The 20,048-nt window shown below is 51.1% G+C and overlaps 1 protein-coding gene across 1 annotated transcript in view; it reads right to left on the bottom strand.

Moving 5' to 3' along the window:
- DNAJB12 (DnaJ heat shock protein family (Hsp40) member B12) overlaps positions 1–13,150 on the bottom strand; it is an 18,360-nt gene extending 5,210 nt beyond the window's left edge. Inside the window, exons 1-5 of the mRNA XM_065894269.1 lie at positions 12,946–13,150; positions 4,946–5,126; positions 3,588–3,733; positions 1,389–1,574; positions 1,190–1,269 (exon numbers count right to left, since the gene is read on the bottom strand). Coding sequence (XP_065750341.1) covers positions 1,190–1,269; positions 1,389–1,574; positions 3,588–3,733; positions 4,946–5,126; positions 12,946–13,078 — 726 coding nt within the window. The 5' untranslated portion in view covers positions 13,079–13,150. The remainder of the gene's footprint in view (positions 1–1,189; positions 1,270–1,388; positions 1,575–3,587; positions 3,734–4,945; positions 5,127–12,945) is intronic.
- Positions 13,151–20,048: the final 6,898 nt, after the last annotated feature.

The following is a 20,048-nucleotide window of genomic DNA, read 5'->3' as shown; positions in this document are numbered from 1 at the left end:
CGTTGCTGGGCACAGGCTTTTCCTAGTTGTGGTGAGCAGGGGCTACTCTTTGCTGTTATTTATTTATTTATTTATTTATTGGCTGCACTGGGTCTTTGTTGCTGGGCACGGGCTTTTTCTAGTTGTGGCGAGCAGGGGCTACTCTTTGTTGCAGTGCGTAGGCTTCTCACTGCGGTGGCTTCTCTTGTTGCGGAGCATGGGCTCTAGGTGCGTGGGCTTCAGTAGTTGTGGCACACGGGCTCAGTAGTTGTGGCTCGCAGGCTCTAGAGCACAGGCTCAGTAATTGTGGCGCACGGGCTTAGTTGCTCCATGGCATGTGGGATCTTCCTGGACCAGAGATCGCACCCGTGTCCCCTGCACTGGCAGGCAGATTCTTAACCACTGTACCACCAGGGAAGTCCCTGTATACATTTTTAAAGAGTGCTGAAAAGAAGCAAGAAGAGCCAGCCCTATGTTGTCATGCTTTACAATTCTATCATTAAGTTTAACTTTCCGTTGCTTGGAAAATGTCACTTAGGACTTAACCAAATTGACCGGGACTTCCCTGGTGGTGCAGTGGTTAAGAATCCGCCGTCAATGCAGGGAACATGGGTTCACACCCTGGTCCCGGAAGATCCCACATGCCGCGGAGCAGCTAAGCCCGTGCACCACAGCTACTGAGCCTGCGCTCTAGAGCTGGCGTGCCACAACTACTGAAGCCCCTGCACCTAGGGCCCGTGCTCTGCAACAAGAGAAGCCACCGCAATGAGAAGCCCACATGCCGCAACGAAGAGTAGCCCCCGCTCACAGCAACTAGAGAAAGCCCGTGCACAGCAACAAAGACCCAATGCAGCCAAAAATGAATAAAATTAAATCTTAAAAAAAGGAAAAAACCCCAAAAGAACAAATGGACCTGACAAAGGCCATTCACACTGGAACCTGCCTGCAGGTAGAGAAATTTCTGCATTACGTTCCCCAGCAGAGGCCATGAAACCCCCACTCTGGCCGTGGGTGCTGGGCAGTATGGTTCCCTCTGGTGTCCCTCAGCAGGATGGCACAGGGGGGGCCAAGATGGCTTCCCGGCTTAAGTTCTGGGGGCACTGCTGCCGCAGAGTGTCAGCGAGGGGTATCACTCCCCAGCCCAGGCCCCATCCCCTCGGGTGTCACCGGGCACCCTCCCCATCCCCTCCCCAGCGCTCTCCTCACTCACATCACCCTGGTTCTCCCTGCGGTCCTGCCTTTGATGGTACGTGTAGCGCATGCGGCCGTTGCTATAGACATGGACGTTACCTGGAGGGTCAGAGGGACTGAGTCAGGAGTGGGGCTGCTGGGAACGGGAGAGGCTGGCATCCAGTCTCCCACCATCACCACCAGGGAGGCCTGGCTGTGGGGACAGCGGGGGGACTTACTAGATGGGAAGCCACCTCCAAAGAACATGTTGAAGAGGTCTTCAGGGGAGATGTCAGCTTCAAAGCCGCGGTGGAAGTCCCCGTGCCCATGGCCGTGCCGGGCTGCCTGGCTCTTGTCATCGCCGAACTGGTCATACTGCTTCCTTTTCTCTGGGTTGCTAAGTACTGCGTATGCTGTGCCAATGGCTAGAAAGGAGGTAGAAAGGTCAGGCCCGAGGATGCTGGGGGTGTGGCTGGAGGCGCCTGTGGCGGCCAAGCACTCACTTCCTTCAGGTACTCAAGTGCTGCTCTAGGAAGCAGGAGTCCTAGGGGCCAGCGGGAAGTCTGGCTGTTGAGCAAGAGGGGGCGGGTGGGGGACATGCAGGAATACCTCTACGTGAATGCAGGCAGCCTGGGCCGGGTGGAGGATTAATGCTCAGGCTCCTTGCTCTCCACTTCGCGATGATGGTCCGATTTTTTCTACACGCCAGGCCCTTTATGGGCATTATCTTTCTTATGCCTAACATCCCATCTCCATTTTACCAATGAGGAAACTGAGGCTCAGAGAGGTGTAGTGTCAGCTCACAGAGGTCTGATGCTGCAGAGCCAGGAATCAAACCCAGGTGTGTCTTGCTTCAAGTCGGCTCTCTGACTTTATGAAAACCACCAAAATGCCCCCACCTCATCACTCTCTCTTGGGGTGTCCAGTGGGATCAGGCACCCCCTTTCTGGAGGGTATGTAATCTTGAAGTCATAGCACGACATGAGGGCTGCACAAACATGTGGTGTGCTGCTATAAACTGGAGAGCAGCAGGAACTCCCAGGAGGGGCCACGTCCCCCGGCTCACCACTGCTGGCGGTGTGGCAGGGCGAGCCCTGTCTTCCCTGGGGTCCAGGTCCCAGCTGCTCTTCCTTGGCCCAGCCCAGGGGCCTCCCCATTAGAGCCCCCGAGGTGGGAGGCCTCGAAGGCCCCAGCTCCGAGCCCTCCTTCGTCTCTTGCTCCTTCACCAGCGGCCCACTCTCTCAAAGGAGGAGGTCAAAGCTGCATCTCTTCACAACCTGCAACCCCTGAGAATAAGGAGAATGTTCCTCCTCTTCCCATTGTGACAGGCCCCGAGGCCAGGTGTGGTCTCTCAGTGCCTGTAGGGCAGGGCTGCAGGCAGAGGTCAGGGCTGGAGAAACATTAACCACAGCTACCCTGCCTCCCCAGTCCTATTCTCCTTCTTCCCCTGGGGCTGGTGGACCAGCAGCGGGGGAAGATGCCTGCAGACTGCCTCACTGGGGACCAACCCCAAACAGCCTGCCATGGAGCACCTGGGGCAGCGCTGTGAGACGGCACACTGGGTCTTGGGGTCTGCTCTGCCGCAGACTCCCCATCTGGCTGTGGTCCCAGCCCCCGTACTGCACAGCACCCTGCTTGGGCCAGACAGGGCTAGTCACCACACCATCGCCCAGAGGGAGTGAGCCTAAGATCCTGAAGGTCCCACTGAGGACAAGGTGGGTGTGAGAGAAGAGATGTCTGTGGAACTGCAGCGCCCAGCAACTCAGTGCTGGCACAGAGCCCGCACGTGTGCCTGATTTGTTCAGTGAAAATATAAATGATTAAAGGGTAGCTTATCATTTCAGCCAGAACTGAAGCACCCACCCCAGAACCAACAGGCCCTGAGGCCAGAGAGACTTTCACGTCCCCCCAGGGCAGGCCCTAGGCTGTGTGTGGTGTGAGAGGGAGGGTGTGTGTATGTAAAGAGGCCGGGGTGGGTTGGCCATGGCTGCTGGTGCTGAGGAGGCCACCAAGCTCTGACTCAGGGCCACCTAGTTTCTCAGCACAGGGAAACTATTACCACGATCCCAGGATGAGGACGTGAACACGGGTGAGTCAGGAGGCCTGCTTCTGCCCCTCAATCACCATGTGACCTTGGAGAAGCCACCTGGCCTCTCTTGCCTCAGCTCCCCGCCTGTAACCCCCAGGGATTGAGGGGCAACGAGAGGGAGGAGTGGCGCCATCTGTGCTCTGACAGACCATGTGGCTGTAGGCGGCTACTAGGACCTTCTTCCCAGGAAGCAGCTCCTGAGCTGGGAGGACTTGAGCCACTTCCCAAGGCCATTTCCTGGAAAAGCCCCTTCTCCCTCCCTCCCTCCCTCCTCCCCCCCCTTCCCTCCCTCCCTCCCAAGGACAGGCGATCAGAACACCCAAACACTAGGGAACCAGGGCCAGCTCACCTTTGAAAGCTTCAGTGGCGCCAGGCGCGCGGTTCTTGTCAGGGTGGAACTTGAGGGCCAGTCTGCGGTAGGCCTTCTTCAGGTCCTCATCTGAGGCCCCTCTGCTCACCCCCAGGATCTCGTAGTAATCTTTACATTGCTTGACCCTAGAGAAGGGAGTGGAGCTTGGTGGGGGACCTCTACGTGGAGAAACACGTAGGGGAGGTGTGGCGGGCGAGGAAAGAGCAGTGTGGGTGCACAGCTCTGAGCAGGCTTGGGGACCAGCAGGACAGGCCCAGTAGAGACAGCAAGAATACACTCAGGATTTAAGAGGGGGCAGTCGCTGTTTTTGCCAGGCCAGGAACCATTTCCCTGAGCTAACAGCACCCTCACTGCAGGCAACCACAGAAGGACTGTCAGTGTCCGTCCATCAGGGGCTTCTGCCCAAGGGCAGGTGTGTTCCAGGCTCTGCCAGCTCTACTCTCTTGGCTATCCGAGTCTGAGGGGGTAACAGAGAGGCCAGACACGGCAGGTGTCTGTTCACCCCATCTCAGGGCCCTGAAGAGACGCTGTTTCTCTTCCACTAATTCTTATTCCTGGGCTCCCTGGAGAACCCCTGACTCTTGGCCCACAATCAGTTTCTATTGCTTATAACCCATGGGCTTGTCTGGTCAAAATCCTGTCTGGTCAGAAAGATGTAAATTTGGCAAATGCTTTTATGGCAAACTATAGTCACGCTGGGTCACACAGAGGCTGAACCCCAGACCTGAAGCCTGCCAATGTCTTCAGTAGCAGCCAGGACCATGTGGGAATGACTGCAGAGGGATTCCCGAGGCTGGCTGGTAGGGAGGCCTCAGGAGAAATGAGAGGAGTAGCTACTCCTGAGAAGCCTTGGCTGGACCGTCTCAGCCTGGTAGTGAGCTGCTCTGTGCAGGGTCGGCCCAAGCCTCGGAGGGATAACCGTCTCCTGTCTCCACTCTACCCAACACAGGCTCTGATCTGAAAGGGCCTTTGTTGGGGGCAGGAGTGTGGGTTGTGGGAGTATCTGGAGGGGGAGACCAGGCCTCATCTCTGACAAACAGGGCTGTGTAACGAGGCCCAGGACCTGCTGGCCCGTGGCAGAGGAAGCCGGCAGTGTCAGCATTTCCAGCCTCTGCTGTGGGTTGTCTTGGCGGGAGGAACAGTGGAGCCCTGAGGCCGGCACTCCAGAGCCTTGTGGGAAACAAGGAGAGGGTCTGGTGAGCTCGACTTCTTGAACCTCCTCCAGCCTTAAGACCCTCCCAGGTGAGGTGGATGACAGGCTGCAGGAAGCCTTCTCTAGAGTTGAAAATGTCCCAACACACCAGGCTCTCGCCCCTGCCTGCCGCCCAGCCCTCTACCTTTTCACGGCCGCTACTTGTTCAGCAGTGTAGCCTTTGGTGCTCTCTCCTCCTCCGGCTTCACCGTTGGCCGAGGGGGTGCCGGCCCCACCTGCTTTCCTATGGGTCGCCTGGGTTGCCTCTGTGGGTTGCGGTTGGTCGCTGGCCGACTGTGGTTTCTGGTTGAGGGACTCGATCAGGGCTGTGCAAAAGCAAGGAAACTATTCAGGGCTCCTCCTCCAGCAAGGCCATGTGCAATGGCTGAGGGACTGCCTGGCCCTGGGAGATCCCGGGACCCCCGCATCCCACCCAGTCTTTTTCCCAATGAAGCTCGCTCCTTCCCTGACTTGGGCCTGTGGAGGGCTAACGGGATAGTTGCCTGCTCTCTTAGGATCCACAGTTCTTAGGGTATAGATCTTTTTTTGTTTGTTTGTTTTTGCGGTACGCAGGCCTCTCACCGTTGTGGTCTCTCCCGTTGCGGAGCACAGGCTCTGGACACGCAGGATCAGTGGCCATGGCTCACGGGCCCAGCCACTCCATGGTATGTGGGATCTTCCTGGACCGGGGCACGAACCCGTGTCCCCTGCATCAGCAGGCAGACTCTCAACCACTGCGCCACCAGGGAAGCCCGGGTATAGATCATTTTTAAACTCAGCATAAAAATAAACCATTAACGCTTTAGGTTTTTTAAATCCCAAAGTAATGTGTTTAATAGCCACCTTCCATTGAGTGAGAAGATGGGCAAAGTACTCTGTAATGGGGATTCCACTTAGCAGGACCATTTGAGTCAGCTGGGGCTGGTCGGAAGGCTTCCTGGAGAAGGCTTCCTCTCCCTTAGCCATGGAGAGGAATGGGGTGGGGCAGTGATTCTGCCCCAGAGGGCCAGGGGTGGTGTGAGACTCAGGACTAACATCTGCTGTGCTCACTGCTTGCTATTGTTTACCTCTTCCAAATGGCTGGCCACATCAGATGTCCTACTTCAATGTTCATAGTCTATACAGGGCCTTAGCTGTCACCCTCAGAGAGGGTCACAGTTATTCAAACCCAAGTCCTTGGTGCCTGCCGACTCAATGAGGAAAGGCCCATATCTCTGGCAGAGTCCCCTGTGCCCATTTATTACAGGCACAAAACCAGCTCTGAGCCCCCTAGTCATGCCTGGGGTACAGCGCCCTGGGAAACCAGGCATCTGGACCACTGCAGGGACCCAGGACACCTCTGTGCAGAGGAAGGATGGCAGCACAGTCTGGATGGTCATCAGCTTCCTTCAAATGTGCCAGGTGCTTGCAGGGCTCCAGGCACCGTGCTGGGTGTCAGACACTCTCTACTGCGACGCATGTGGGTCTCACCCAAAGCCTGGAGCAGGGCTCGCTGAGAGCAGAGCACTGGGGCTCAAGTGGACCACTGTGTCCTGAGCCACCGCTGTAAATTCACGTGTCCTCACTGAGTCAGCAGCTGGGAAATCCCAATACAGAGGCTGACAGGTGAGCCTGCCCTGCATGATGGGGTGGAGAGGCCCCTGTAGCAAAAGCCTGGGAAGGCACTCAGAGAGGAGAGAGTGATGAGTGCTCACTATGAGTCAGCAGGCCTGGACATGGTGCTCTGCATGTATTCACCCATTTAATCTTTTTTTTTGTGGCACGCAGGCCTCTCACTGTTGTGGCCTCTCCCGTTGCAGAGCACAGGTTCCGGACGCGCAGGCCCAGCGGTCACGGCTCACGGGCCCAGCCGCTCCGCGGCATGTGGCATCTTCCTGGACTGCAGCACGAACCCCTGTCCCCTGCATCGGCAGGCGGACTCTCAACCACTGTGCCACCAGGGAAGCCCACACCCATTTAATCTTGATAGTGACTTTAGAGCTGGGTCTTATTACTGCCATCCCTGTTGTAAGGGAGGAGCTGCGTTTGATCACCTTGCCTGTGGCTATACAAGATGAGTAGCAGCACTTAAATTCCAGGATGTCCAGCTCCTGAAACCATGCTCTTGACTAAGTTGCTATCCCAGAACACACGAGCCTGGCAGGGGGAGCCCCTTCCAGCACAGCTGTTCCAAGAGAGAAGTTCATTCACAAAGACCCAGGTTTCAAATCTCAGCTCAGCCACTTCCTAACACTGACCCTGGCTGAGCTGTGAAATTGCTCTGAATCTCGCTTTCCTCACAGTAGATAAGGATGAAATGAGATGTGTATAAGCACCTGGCACAAAGACTGACATAGAGTAAAAGTTCGAAATGAGGGGCTGCTAATACTGTGACCTGGGCTGATGGACTGGCTGGCCAGGGAGGTGAGGGGACCCAAGGTGTGGGCGCTGGGGACCTGCAAGTCTTAGGAAGGCGAAGTCTCAGCACCCAGCAGGCTTTGGACCCAGTTGTAACTGTGAGACGTCCGGCCATCCCAGGCTCCAGGTCTACGCCAGGCACCAAGGAAATGGCAAAGGAAGAAACCAACAGGTAAAGCGATGCTGATCAAGATGGCACTGAGGGAGGAGCTGGTTTGCTGGTTTCCTAGGGCTTTTAAAGAAGCTGTTTATTTCGATTTCTCTGGAAGCCCCACTGGTCCAGGCTGATGCCGAGGACAACGTGAGCAGCCATTCCGTTGCTGTAGATGCACCGGGGCATCGGCCAGGAGAAGGGATGGACTCTCTTCAGTACCTTTCAGGGAAGAGTCTGGAAGCTTTTTAGGCAGTTACACGGAATCAGCCCCTCTAATTTCCCTACACTGCAGAAAGAGAGCCCAAAGGGGAGTGGATGTGCTCTGGGTCACACAGAACGTTCCTATTTGAGGTGGCAGTTCAAGATTTCTGGTTGTCGACAATTGTCTCTCTTGTGGCCTGGACATCCCCTCTGCTAGGCTCCGAATGTGACCGCCTCATCCTGTCTCACTGTTACATCCCTCATGGCACAGTGGCTGACAGACAAAGTAACAAAAGAGTAGGAGATAGAATAGCTTAATGTGGCGATAGAGTTAGACAGACATGACTGGGTTCAAATCCTGACTCTGCCCCTTCCCAGTAAAGCTGGCAGACATTTAAAAAGAAGGGAAATTGGTGGAAGAGACCAAAGCTGAGGTGGGAGCAGTAGCAGCTCAGGTAGATGTGAGAGCATTTCTACGCCAAAGCTACTAGCGGAGGCCCCTCCTCAAACCCAGACTGGAGAGTCAGACTGCCCGCTTCAAACCTGGCCTGCCACTTGCTATCAAGAGTCACCTTGGACAAGTTAACTTAGCTTCTCCATGTAGAACTACCTTCCTCAAGAAACTTGCAAGAGTAAATCAGTAAATGAGTGAATGCTTACAAAGAACTGAGCACAATGCCCAACAAACACTGTGTCATCTGTTACGGTAACTTCATCTCCAGGTGTCTCTTTGTACCTGCAGTACCCAAGCTGAGTGAGGAGAGGGAGGCTGGATTAGGGAAAGAGCCTGGGAGTGGGGCTGGACAGTCTGGGGCCTTTGCTAATTAGCCACGTGGCCTTGTCAAGTTACCTAATTCCTCAGTGAAGACACAGTCCCTGCCCTCACAGAGTTGTTCAGGGGGGTAAGTAAGATTCTATGAAATAAGGTAAATGGAAGGACTGATCGCACAATGGGGGGTGTGCTCAGTCCTTCGACAGACAGCCCCACCCTGGACCTTGCCAGCCCTGGTACATCCCTCATTCCTGGACCCTGAATGCCAAACTCTCTCAGCTACCAATCCTCCCTTCTCCCGTGCGCTGGCCTTCCTGACTTAGCCTGGACCCCAGAGGCAGCCATTGCATAGAACCTTGGGCAGCCTTTGGCATGGACCTGGAGTCTGGGACGGCCTGACATCTCACGGTTACAAGTAGGTCCAACGCCTGCTGAGTGCTGAGACTTTACCTTCCGAAGCCCCGAGTTCCCCAGTGCCCCACCTTGGGATCCCTTACCTCCCTGGCCAGCCTGCTCCCGTGGCTGGCCAGTTCATCAGCCCAGATCACAATATTACCAGCAACTCATTCTGCACTGTGTCAGTCTCTGTGCCAGGTGCTTCCACTGAATCTGAGGCAGCCAAGCTGTCCTCCATGGCTAACCCTCACTTTGTACACTAGGGAAACTGAGGTCTACAGATGTTCTCATCAGCTCCCTGGAAAACACAGTGCCTTCCATCATTGCCTGCAGTGAAGCCAAGGGCTACCAGGCTGCAGGGGCTGGATAGAAACTCTCAGAAAGAGAGTTTCCCTTCTTTTTAAAGGGCCCCAGCTCAGGGCCCCGCTACATCTGTCCAGCCCTCGGTGCCTCCCCACCCCACCTCCTGTGGCAGAGTTTCAGGTCCCCTCACATCCTTTAACTGTGAGGTCCCCTGACCCTTCGAGGTTTCTCTGAGCCTCCTCCCACCCCAGCCCTCCGCCTGTCCTTCCACTTCTCCAAGACCAGTCTTCCCCCATGCTCTTGCCCCTCTCCCCTTCATTTCTCGACCTGCCCTTTTCCCACGTGGCCTCTGCAGCAACTGACAGTGCTGCTCACAGCCTCCCTGACACATGGCTCCGTGGCTCCCTGGCCACTGCCCTCTCCTGGGACTGCCTCTTCCTGCTGTTGCTCTAGCTCACTCTCCTGCTTCCTCTGTCTCTGCCTATTGCCTAAGGGCAGATGTGGCAATGGTTGTGCCTGCAGCAGCCTCTGCTACACGCTTCACACTTTCCCACAGTGACCTCAGCCAGGCACAACTCCAGTGAGCTCCATCCAGCTGATGACAGCAGACTTTCACCTGGAATCGGGAGCTCTCTCCTGAGCTCCAAGCTGACAGCTTCTTTGGAACATCCCACAGGCACCTTGCACTCTGCCCATCTCTTCCCACCCATGTTCTTCAGCCTTGGTTTCTTCCTGGTCACACAGGCTTGAATTCTGAGTCCCTATTTCTCCTCAGCATCCTTCTCTCACAGAAGGCTCGGTACCTTTCCTCCAGTGACTTTATCCTGATCCATGCTGCCTTATCTCAGGCCCTCATAACTCCTAACCCACACAAGGCAAGTGTCTCCTAACAGGTTTCTGCCTTGAGTCTCTCTTCCCACTCATTAACCCTTTATGCCATTCTCTATTTTTTTTAAAATAAATTTTATTTATTTGTTTGTTTTTTATTTTTGGCTGTGTTGGGTCTTTGTTGCTCTGTGTGGGCTTTTCTAGTTGTGGTGAGCAGGGGTTACTCTTTGTTGCAGTAGGCGGGCGTCTCATTGTCGTGGCTTCTCTTGCTGCGGAGCACGCTCTCTAGGCACACGGGCTTCAGTAGTTGTGGCACGCAGGCTCAGGAGTTGTGCCTCGCGGGTTCTAGAGCACAGGCTCAGTAGTTGTGGTGCACGGCTTAGTTGCTCTGCGGCATGTGGGATCGTCCCGGAGCAGGGCTCGAACCCGTGTCCTCTGCATTGGCAGGCAGATTCTTAACCACTGCGCCACCAGAGAAGCCCCTATGCTGTTCTCTTTTTAAGAACAGTACCCTTATCTTCCTCCTGCTATCAAATACTTCAGTAGTTTTTCCATTAACTACAGAATAAAGTGAAAATATCCTGGCATGGCAGGAAAGAATTCCCACCATCTGGCTCCATCGTATTTTCCAACCATAGTCCTCTCTGCACTCAAATTACTACCGCCACAGCCTCCACATCTTGTTAAACTCAATCCCTTCCCCCACACCTCTTACAACTTGCAGCCTCCATGTCTTTTTCCCCCGTATGCCCTTCTCAAGTCTCCTACCTTCCTCCAAAGTGCAGTTCAAATGCGGCCTCCCATCGTACTCCCTGAAGCCTTCCTTCGCTGTGATCTACAATTATTTTACGTCCCCGTCATGATACTGCTTATAGTGTATCCTCCATGCCGCCCCCGGCCCCCATACTCCCCTCCACCTCAGCAGACTGAACTCATGGAGGGAAGGGACTGGATTTTTCACAACCATCTTTAGGTTCTCAGCATCTAACACTGTGCTTAATTTTTGTTTAATCACAGCTCTTGTTTTATGGTTTGCAATATTACGTTTTCTGTAACTCTGTCTCCTTCACTAGTCGGAAACTCCTTAAGGTGAACAATCATGTCTTACCAATCTTGTTATTACCACTTAGCAACAAGCAGAGACTTTACAAATGAAAGAAAAGAAAGAGGTCTTTGCATTAAATGCGTATCCGGAATGAGTTCAAACTTTAAACATCAAGTGTAGACAACTACCTAATATTTTTTAACCAAGCTTTCCCCATCTCAAGCCCAAATTACCCCCACATCCTTGTCAGCTCAGTGCAGGGCTGCAGATGGCACAAGGTGAAGTTCACAGAGACTCACGAGCCATATACTCTTTTCAGAATAACATGAATATGACAAATATGCAGCAGGTCCCTCTTCTGCCTGAGCAAATTCCAGTACTTGTGCCCCAGGAAGGACACCCATCCAAGCACCTGAACTGGACGAGGGGGCTTGCTGACAGAAGAGCTCCACAGGCCATGTTGTCACCATCCTTTCTTGGCTGCCTGTTTCTGAACCCTTGAAGTATCAGTCAGAACACTGAGAGCTGGAAGCCCCCCCTGCCCCATATAGGGGGCTCCCCTTTTACAGAGTGTGATTTCACAGAAAAGTTCCTTGAGCAGGTTACCTCAGGAGTCCTGGAAAATACAGACTGAAACTCTCTCTAGGGCAAACAGGCCAAAGATCAACCCGCAGAATCAGGAGGGAGAAAAATTCAGGCATTCCAGGCTGCCTCTTCCACCACTATTACCCTTTCTCAGTTGCATATCGCAGGTAAGAAGGGTTGGAAGGCTGACTGATGCTGTTCAGTTTCACTTCACTCCTTTACTAAACATGTAGAGAGTCACAGAACTTTCCAATTTCTAGCTGTGTAATCCGGGTAAGTCCCTGGCCTCTGAGGTATTTCCTCATCTACCGAACAAAGGTAATGATCTTTGCTCTGCCTCCCTGATAGGGCAGGCTCAAGAGAGAAAATGCACTGAAAGAGCTCTCTAAACTGAGAAGCCCTATGGGTATGATTGTTATTCACATTATCTGTGCCAACACTCTAATTTTCCAGTTGAGGAAACCCAAGCTCAGAAAGATCACATGGTAGCAGTTAGGATGAGAACCCGGGTCTTCTGAGTATCTGCTATACGCCACTTTACTAAGTGGTAATTGCAGGCGCAAACTCTGTATGTTTAACGGACAACCTCTTTCTCCCCTCCAGCGTGTATGAAGAAAAACTCCAAAGAAGACTTAGGTTAAAGAAAAAAAGGGTTCCTGGGTAGAGGAAGATGATCAGTAGTAGAGACAGCCTCGCTATTCCCTCTCTGGTTTGGAAACAGTCTAGGGCCGCTTAGCAGCCTGTGGCTGTCCAGCCGTCCATATGGCCGGCCATTGATGGACTCTTGGGGGCGAGGGTGGGTGGGGGAGGATAAGGCCATCGCTCTGAGTCTCGCAAGCGGGAAAAGAGTCTCCAGGAGGGAGTGAAGAGCCCGGTCTCAGGACAGACGCTCCAAGGTGGTGTGTGGAATGTGAAAAAGGCAGGCTCTAGTTTGGGGAGGGTGGTCCCTGGCCCTCGCCCGGAGACGTGCGAGGGAGTGAAGATATGGAGATGCCTTTTTAGGCTGTCCGAAGGTCGGAAGTCCTCTTTCCCTCTATAGAACTCATTCTCTCCTTCAGAGGAGTTATCTTTATTTTCCTGAACTATAATATTTCTCAGGCCGGCAACTGGCCTTGGGCCACCGAAAGGCCCCTTGGGAAAAGTAGTTTCGATTTCTCTTCCACGTAAGTTCCTTTCGCCCCGTCTGCCAGCGCCTCTCATTCTTGGGAACTCCAAATCTCAGAGCGTTCTGCAAGAACCTGGAAATCTGAAGTCGCTGTCGCCCCTGTCATCAGGTGTCCAGCATCCCGGAGAGGCGTGGGAGCCAAAGACTACACCTCCCGGCGGCCACCGCGCGTCTCAGTGCGCAGGCGTAGCCGCGCCTCGCCACCCCTCCCCCTCCTCCAACTGCTCCTGTCGGTCCGTTCCCGTATTCCCCCCATCAGTTCTAATGTCCCCTCCATGTCTCCGGCACCTCACACTCACCGCGAACTCGCGGCGTCGGGTACAGCCGCTGCGCCTTCTCCAGGAAGCGGAGCGCCCGGTCAGGCTGGTTGCTCTGGATGGCCTTGAGGGCGATGCTAATACAGCGCTCGGCTTCATCCTTGTTGGATTCCATGGCGGAACCAGAGCGCGGAACCTGGGAGGGGGAGGCCGGGAGAGCGAAAGGCTGAGCCAGCACCCGGCGCGTCGCGGGGCTGGCGGTCGCAGGGTGATGACATAAACCCTCCGCCCCGCCTTTTCCGAGATTTGAGCGAGGGCGGAGGCGCTACCGTATGTCTTCTAAGAGGGGGACGTCAAAGTGAGGCGCCAAGGGTGCAAGCCCACATTCCTGGAGTCCAAGGGGGCATATTCGGAGGTCTTAAAGTTTTGTATGCTTGCACGTTCTTGGTAGTAACTCTATGCGTTTGAGACGAATGTCTCTTATTTATTCATTCAACAGATATTTATTGAGTACCCACTATTTGCCTGGCTAGGTATGCAGTAGGTGAACAAAACAAAGCCCCTGCCTTCATGGAGCTTACATTCTAGTGTGTGTAGTGGGGTGGGGAGACGTCCAATAAAGAGATATATTCAAATAGTGATTGGCGCTTCCCTGGTGCTGCAGTGGTTGAGAGTGCGCCTGCCGATGCAGGGAACACGGGTCCGTGCCCCGGTCCAGGAAGATCCCACATGCCATGGAGCGGCTAGGCCCGTGAGCCACGGCCGCTGAGCCTCCGCGTCCGGAGCCTGTGCTCCGCAACGGGAGAGGCCGCAACAGTGAGAAGCCCACGTAACGCAAAAAAAAAAAAAAAAAAAAAAATTGATAAATGCTATGAAGAGAAAAAGAAAAGATAAAGAAATAAAGGGACTGAGAGTGGATGGTGCTATTTTAAACAGCTTGATAGGAGAAATCTTCTCTCAGAAGCTGTCATTTTAATAGAAATCCGAATTCAGGAGAGAGAGAGAGAAAGCAGGTATTCCAGATGTGACTACCTGGAAGAAAGGTGGTCCAGGCAGAAGGAAGAGCAAATACAAGGGCTCTGAAAGGGAAATTTTCTTGGTGAGTTATTACAGATCAACAGGAGCATGTAGGATTCCACCGTAGAGTGGAATCCAGTTCTGTCAGGCTTTTATGCCTACCCATCAATCCAGTGAAAGCAGTCTTATCAACGTTACCAGTGACCCACTTCGGCAAATCCATCAGTCATTTCTCTCTCTTTAAAAAAAAAAACAACTTATTTTTGGCTGTGCTGGGTCTTAGTTGCGGCATGCTGGATCTTTAGTTGCAGCATGTGGGATCTAGTTCCCTGACCAGGGATCAAACCCTCTGCATTGGGAGTGAGGAGTCTTAACAACTGGACCACCAGGGAAGTCCCCATCAGTCATTTTTCAGTCCTTATGTGGCCTTCCCAGCGAGATTTGGTAAGAGTTTTACTACAGGTGAGAGTTCGGGGGCTACTACTATAATCCGGGTGAGAATTAATAGTAATTTGGATAAAGGTGATGGTGGAGGTGGCGAGAAGTAGTCAAATTCTGGATATATTTTAAAGACAATCAAAATGATTTTGCCGATGGATTGGATGTGGGATGTGAGAGAAAGAAAGGAGTCAAGGATGATTCCAAGATTTTGCCCTGAGTAAGTGGAAGAACAGTTTCCATTTACCGAAGCTGGGGGAAGATTGTGAGAGGAGCAGTTTGGTAGGAGGAATATTAAATGTCTGATTTAGGGTGTGTTAAGTTCGTGATGCCTTTTGGAGTCAAGTGGAGACGTAGAGTAGGAATTTGTATGTAAGTAGGGTGTAAGGAAGAGGATGGGCCTGGAAATATAATTTTGGAAATTATCACTATATATAAATGACATTTAAATCTTCGAGGCTAGGTGGACAAAGAAATACAAATAGTATTTAAAGCTGTGGGACTAAATGCCCCAAGGAAGTGAGTGTAGGTAGGGAAGAGGAGAGGTCTGGTTACTGAGCCCTTTGCCAGTTTCATATTTAGAGGTCTGGAACAGGAGCATCCAGGAAGGGGGAATGAAGAAGCAGCTCGGCAAGGTAAGAAAATTACTTTCACTTAACAAATGTTTCAAGTGGGAGGGAGGGGCCAAACTCTGGTAAACCCTGTGGGAGGACAAGCACTTGTGAGGACTGAGAAATGACCAGTGGATTTTACAAGGTGGAGGTCGGTGGTGACCTTGACAGGACTGCTCTCAGCGGATGATAAGCAGTGAAAGCCTGACAGGAAGGAATTTCAGAGAGTGAGTGTAAGGAAGAAATGGATGAAGAATGTGGGGAATGTGAGGAAGACTGTGGGGAAGTTTTGTTTTTGTTTTTTAAGATGGGATATATTATAGCATTCTGTGATAGGAATTATTTAATTGGGTGAGAAATTTTGGTAAAAGGAAAGAGAGGAGACAATTATAGGAATAGACAGAGGAGGTGGCATACCGGGCATGGTGATGGCATGGCTTTAGATAGTGCCATGGACAACTCATTGATTTTCAGGAGTGTGGCTAGGTATACTGTGGGCCAGCTGGCAGATCTAGAAGTGGGAACACAAGGAAGTTCTTTTCAGATAGCTTTTATTTGCTCAGTGTAGTAAGAAGCAAGGTCACGGCCTCCTTGGCTACAGGTTCACCCTTGGAAATTTCTTCACATCCAACCTTTCTTTCCATTCCCACTGTTCTCTTCCCAATGAAAACTCCAAGCTGGGCTGTAAAGAGTATCCTGGTGTGAAGAAATCAGCGTCTCCTTAATAAGACAGCCCTACGCTTAGAGAAAGTTAAGGTCTCCACAAATTGATCGGTCCTTCATATGTGTTAAAGGATAAACACTGGGGCACCTTTCAAATAGCCTCTCTGAGGTTTGTTGACCGGGACTGCTAGGTAGTCCCCTCTCTTGCTAAGTATCTCTTCCATCTCCTGAGTGTCACGAGGCACCTCCCTTGTCAGGCTGGCAACAGGCACATCACTTTGTGAGAAGGGTGCCCCTGTGTAAAAGGCCTGTAATTTGTTGTGTTAAGGAACTGGACTGTGATTGCTCAGCTACTGGCTTGTAAGCCCTCCTCTCCTTTCCCACAAGGCATATCAATTTTGAGTCCACAGTCAATAATCTGGCTTTTGGTTGGCAGGGTCTGGAGAGGCGGCGGAGTGTATGCGTGTGTGATAGGACCTCTTCCTGCCTCGTTTCACGGAACTGTTTCAATTCAGAAAGGCTGTGTTGTTTCAGAAGGGATTATAAATTCAGCCTGAATGCTGGGCTAACCAGCTTCTTCCATGTTATCACTCCCTACCTTTCTTAAAGATCTCAAACCGGGTGTCCTTTTTGTCCAGAGGCAATTTGACTTTTCTGTGGTTCCTTCTCAGTCCAAAGGCCAGGAAGAGAGTCACATTCCTGCTCAGTTCATGTTAAACATTATGGCCCTTGGTCTATAGATGTTGTTTGAAAATGGAACTGGTATGCCAGGGGTGACCTGAAGTTACAGTTTCTCCTCGATAGTTCTTGAAATCAAGATGTCATGATGTTGATCTAAGGAAAAAATTAGAAATTTCTATCCTGACTAGCTGGAATCATGGCATGGGTGGGAGGATGAGGCCTAAAAAGAGAGATAACATCCTTAATTGCCTTCATAGAAATCCAGGTGAAGTCACTGGGAAAATGATTCTCCCAATGAATCTCAGCTTCTCCTCATTTTGCTCCTAGAGCTGAAAAAAACCTTGTGCTGTATTAGGTGACCACCAGCCTCCAGATTCCTCTCCTCCAGGGACACTAAGAATTCAGTCTGACCTTAACATGCTTTAATCTCCTATGGTCCCCTCCCCATCACTCTTAAGATATATTTCACCCCCTTCTCCCACCCCCCATCCATCTGCCTGTCCTCCTTAATTATCTTTTACACCTGTCCAAATCTAACTAGTTCTTCAGGGCTCCGCTTAAACTCTATATCTCCTCTGTGGAGAGATGGAATAAATTTAATAGATGTCTACACTGAAAGCCAGGCACTGTGCAGAGTTTTAGGGATTCAGAGATGCACCGAGAATAAAGGACAGGACCCGACATCAGGGAGCTTTCAGTCTAGTAGGGGAGATATTAAAAGAATTAGAAGACAGTGTGGAAAGTACAACAGTGGGATTGAGTGTTAGCTTGAAGAGGCTCAGAAGAGGGAGCTGTTACTTGTGTGTGTAGAATTGGAAAGGTTTCCTGGGGGAGATGACATCTGAGCCTGGGTCTGAGGCTGAGAAAGGGCCAACTCCTCCAAGAGCTCTCCCTGCGTGAATTCCCATAGCACTTAGCTTGGCTCCTCCATGGACACCCACCTTCACCGCTCTGCACAGTTGGCGCCCTTTGCTTGTGAGTCTGTTTACATCCTGTCTTCAGCTAAACCAGGATGGAGATCTTGCCCTTATGCTCCCCACAGTCTGAGCACAAGGCCTGACACCGAACAGGGGCTCAATACATATTTGTTAAATGAATAGAATAAATGAATCCCAGAGACAGGTTTTTCTCTCCCCAAACACTTTATCCAGAGTTTTCCTGAGCTAGCCAAGGGGATAAATTCCTTCCTAAGGCTCCAGGAAGAATTACCAAGTCAGTGGAATGTCCCCCACTTCCTGTCCTTTGCTCTTTTGCTCGCTGACTCCGCAGTGTCCCCTGCTGCCTCCAAATGCCTATCCACCAAGGCCTTCCTTTCAGAGAGCTCCAGCCTCCAAAATCTCTCTCCAAAAAAACGACCCTTACTGATTAAACTATGGAACACAATGGAATACAGCTGTGGGAATGGTTGGGAATGAGGCTTTCCAATGTATACTTTTTTAATGTAAGTTTGATTCTGGAAACATGTGAATGTTCACCTATTTAAAAAAAAAAAGAGAGAGAAACCTAAACCTCACATTGAAGATGATGAAAATTCACCCAAGAGTGTGAATGACTGATAGGTAATTGAATTTTCAATTTTAGCTTCAATAAATTATTTGTTGAATGAACACATGAAGATGTCTCCATAGCATCTCTGGATCTCCACTTCAGTCCCTTGCTCCCTATTTCTCCCTAAAGAGGGAGGAGACCTCACATCTAGGGCGGGCCAGAAGCTGGAGGATAAGGGCACAGGGCACTTGAAGTCCTTTCTCCCAAACATGTCTGTTTCAGGGACATCCCAAGTATGGGTTCTTTGATTCAAATTCCTTTCTCTTTGATGGTCTCTATTCCCGGCTTCTCTTGGGGAAGAGATGGAGCTGGTGTTAGGACACTGATTCAGACCTCATGGGCTCATGGTTAGTTGGCCTTGAAATTGGGAGAACCCAGGTTTTTAGGAGATCCCCTAGACCTCTCCTGGGTCCAGACTCATATCTACCTACCTACTAGGTATTTCTACTGGGATATCTCTCAGGCACCATATCAAAAAATTGCCTCATCATTCTCCACCCAAACCTGGTTCTCTCAGCCTCCCTACCCCCGAAGAGCACTCTCACACACCCAGTTACCCAAACAAATTTAGGTTTCATGCTGAATTCTTTCCTCTCCCTTACCATCCTCCAATTTATATGCCCCACGCTTACCCCTCAGGCGTGATCTGAACATCTTCCAAATCTCCAAATCTGTTAGCACCTCTCCAACTCTGCAGCCATTCCCCTAATCCAGGCTTCCAGCATCTGTTAACTAGATTATTATAGCAGTCTCCAACCTGGATCCCACTCCAATCCATCTGTAGCCTTGCAGGCAAAGTCATCATTCCAAAATGCAAAGCTCATTATGTCATTTTCCTGCTTAAAACCCTTCAGTGGCTCCCAAGTGGCATTAAGATAGAAGTCCAAACTCCTTATTGGAGCTTACAGGATCCTACAGAACCTGGTCCTATTTTCTTTTTTTCTCCCTTATATAAAGCCATCTGGGTTTGGTACTTTTTGTTGTAAGCAGATTTTTAACTGTTGATCCAATTTACTATAGCTATTGAATATTTTGTTTATAAATTTTAAAAATTATTTATTTTTGTTTTTTGGCTGCGTTGGGTCTTCGTTGCTGCGTGCGGGCTTTCTTTAGTTGCGGTGAGCGGGGGCTACTGTTTGTTGCAGTGTGCGGGCTTCTCACTGCGGTGGCTTCTCTTTGTTGTGCAGCACGGGTTCTAGGCGTGCGGGTTTCAATACTTGTGGGACTCGGGCTCTGTAGTTGTGGCTTATGGGCTCTAGAGCGCAGGCTGAGTAGTTGTGGCACATGGGCTTAGTTGCTCCGTAGCATGTGGGATCTTCCCGGACCAGGGCTCGAACCCATGTCCCCTGCATTGGCAGGCGGATTCTTAACCACTGCGCCGCCAGGGAAGCCCCTTTTTCCAACTCTTTGAGGCAGGTGCTTAGCTTATTAACTGTCAGCCCATCTTCTGTAAATAAGTATGGAAGTTAAGATGTTTCTAAGTTTCCCTTTAGCTGTGTCCCACAAGTTTTCATATCTAGTATTTTCATTATCATATTCAGTTCCAAGCATTTAAAAATTTCCATCATGATTTTTTCTACAACCTATTAGTTATCTATAAGTGTGTTTCAAAATGCCCAACGGTATTTTTTGTCATCTTTTTTTGTGAATGACTGCCATCTTAATTCATCCTTGGGTAACAAAATCATTCCCCAATCTGTACTTACTGGATACACCCTAGAACTTCCGTTCCCAGAAACATGCTTTTTGGCCTTTGGACCTTTGTACATTCCGTACCTGCTGCCCGGACACTCCTCCTTCCCCCTTTGTTAACTCCTACTCAACCCTCAGGTCTCAGTATTTTTAATAAAAAAAAATTCTCTGTAAGCCTGCCTTGAACTTCCAAATCTGGATTAGATAGCCTTCTGCTTTTCTAAGTGCTCTCACACAGCTTGTACTTAACCTTTTTGCTTCTTTTCTGTTTTTCTCACTTTTAGATTCCTCCTGCAAACTCCTTGAAGACCTTGCTCAGTGCCTGGCCCACAGTAGGTGATCAGTAAAGAGTCGTAGAATGAATGGTGACTCTTACCCTGTCACTTGCTGGTAAAAATTCCCATTTTGGAGCCACAGAGAACAATACCCGGATGCTTCTCTCCCCTCAGGTATTGTCATATCCATTGTGTCTCTCTTCGTGGTTATGGTTCATCT

The sequence above is a fragment of the Phocoena phocoena genome, chromosome 16 (genome assembly GCF_963924675.1).
Source record: "Phocoena phocoena chromosome 16, mPhoPho1.1, whole genome shotgun sequence".
Classification (NCBI taxonomy): Eukaryota; Metazoa; Chordata; class Mammalia; order Artiodactyla; family Phocoenidae; genus Phocoena; species Phocoena phocoena.
The sequence above is the reverse complement of the archived record's forward strand: the minus strand, read 5'-3'. Positions and strand labels throughout refer to the sequence as shown.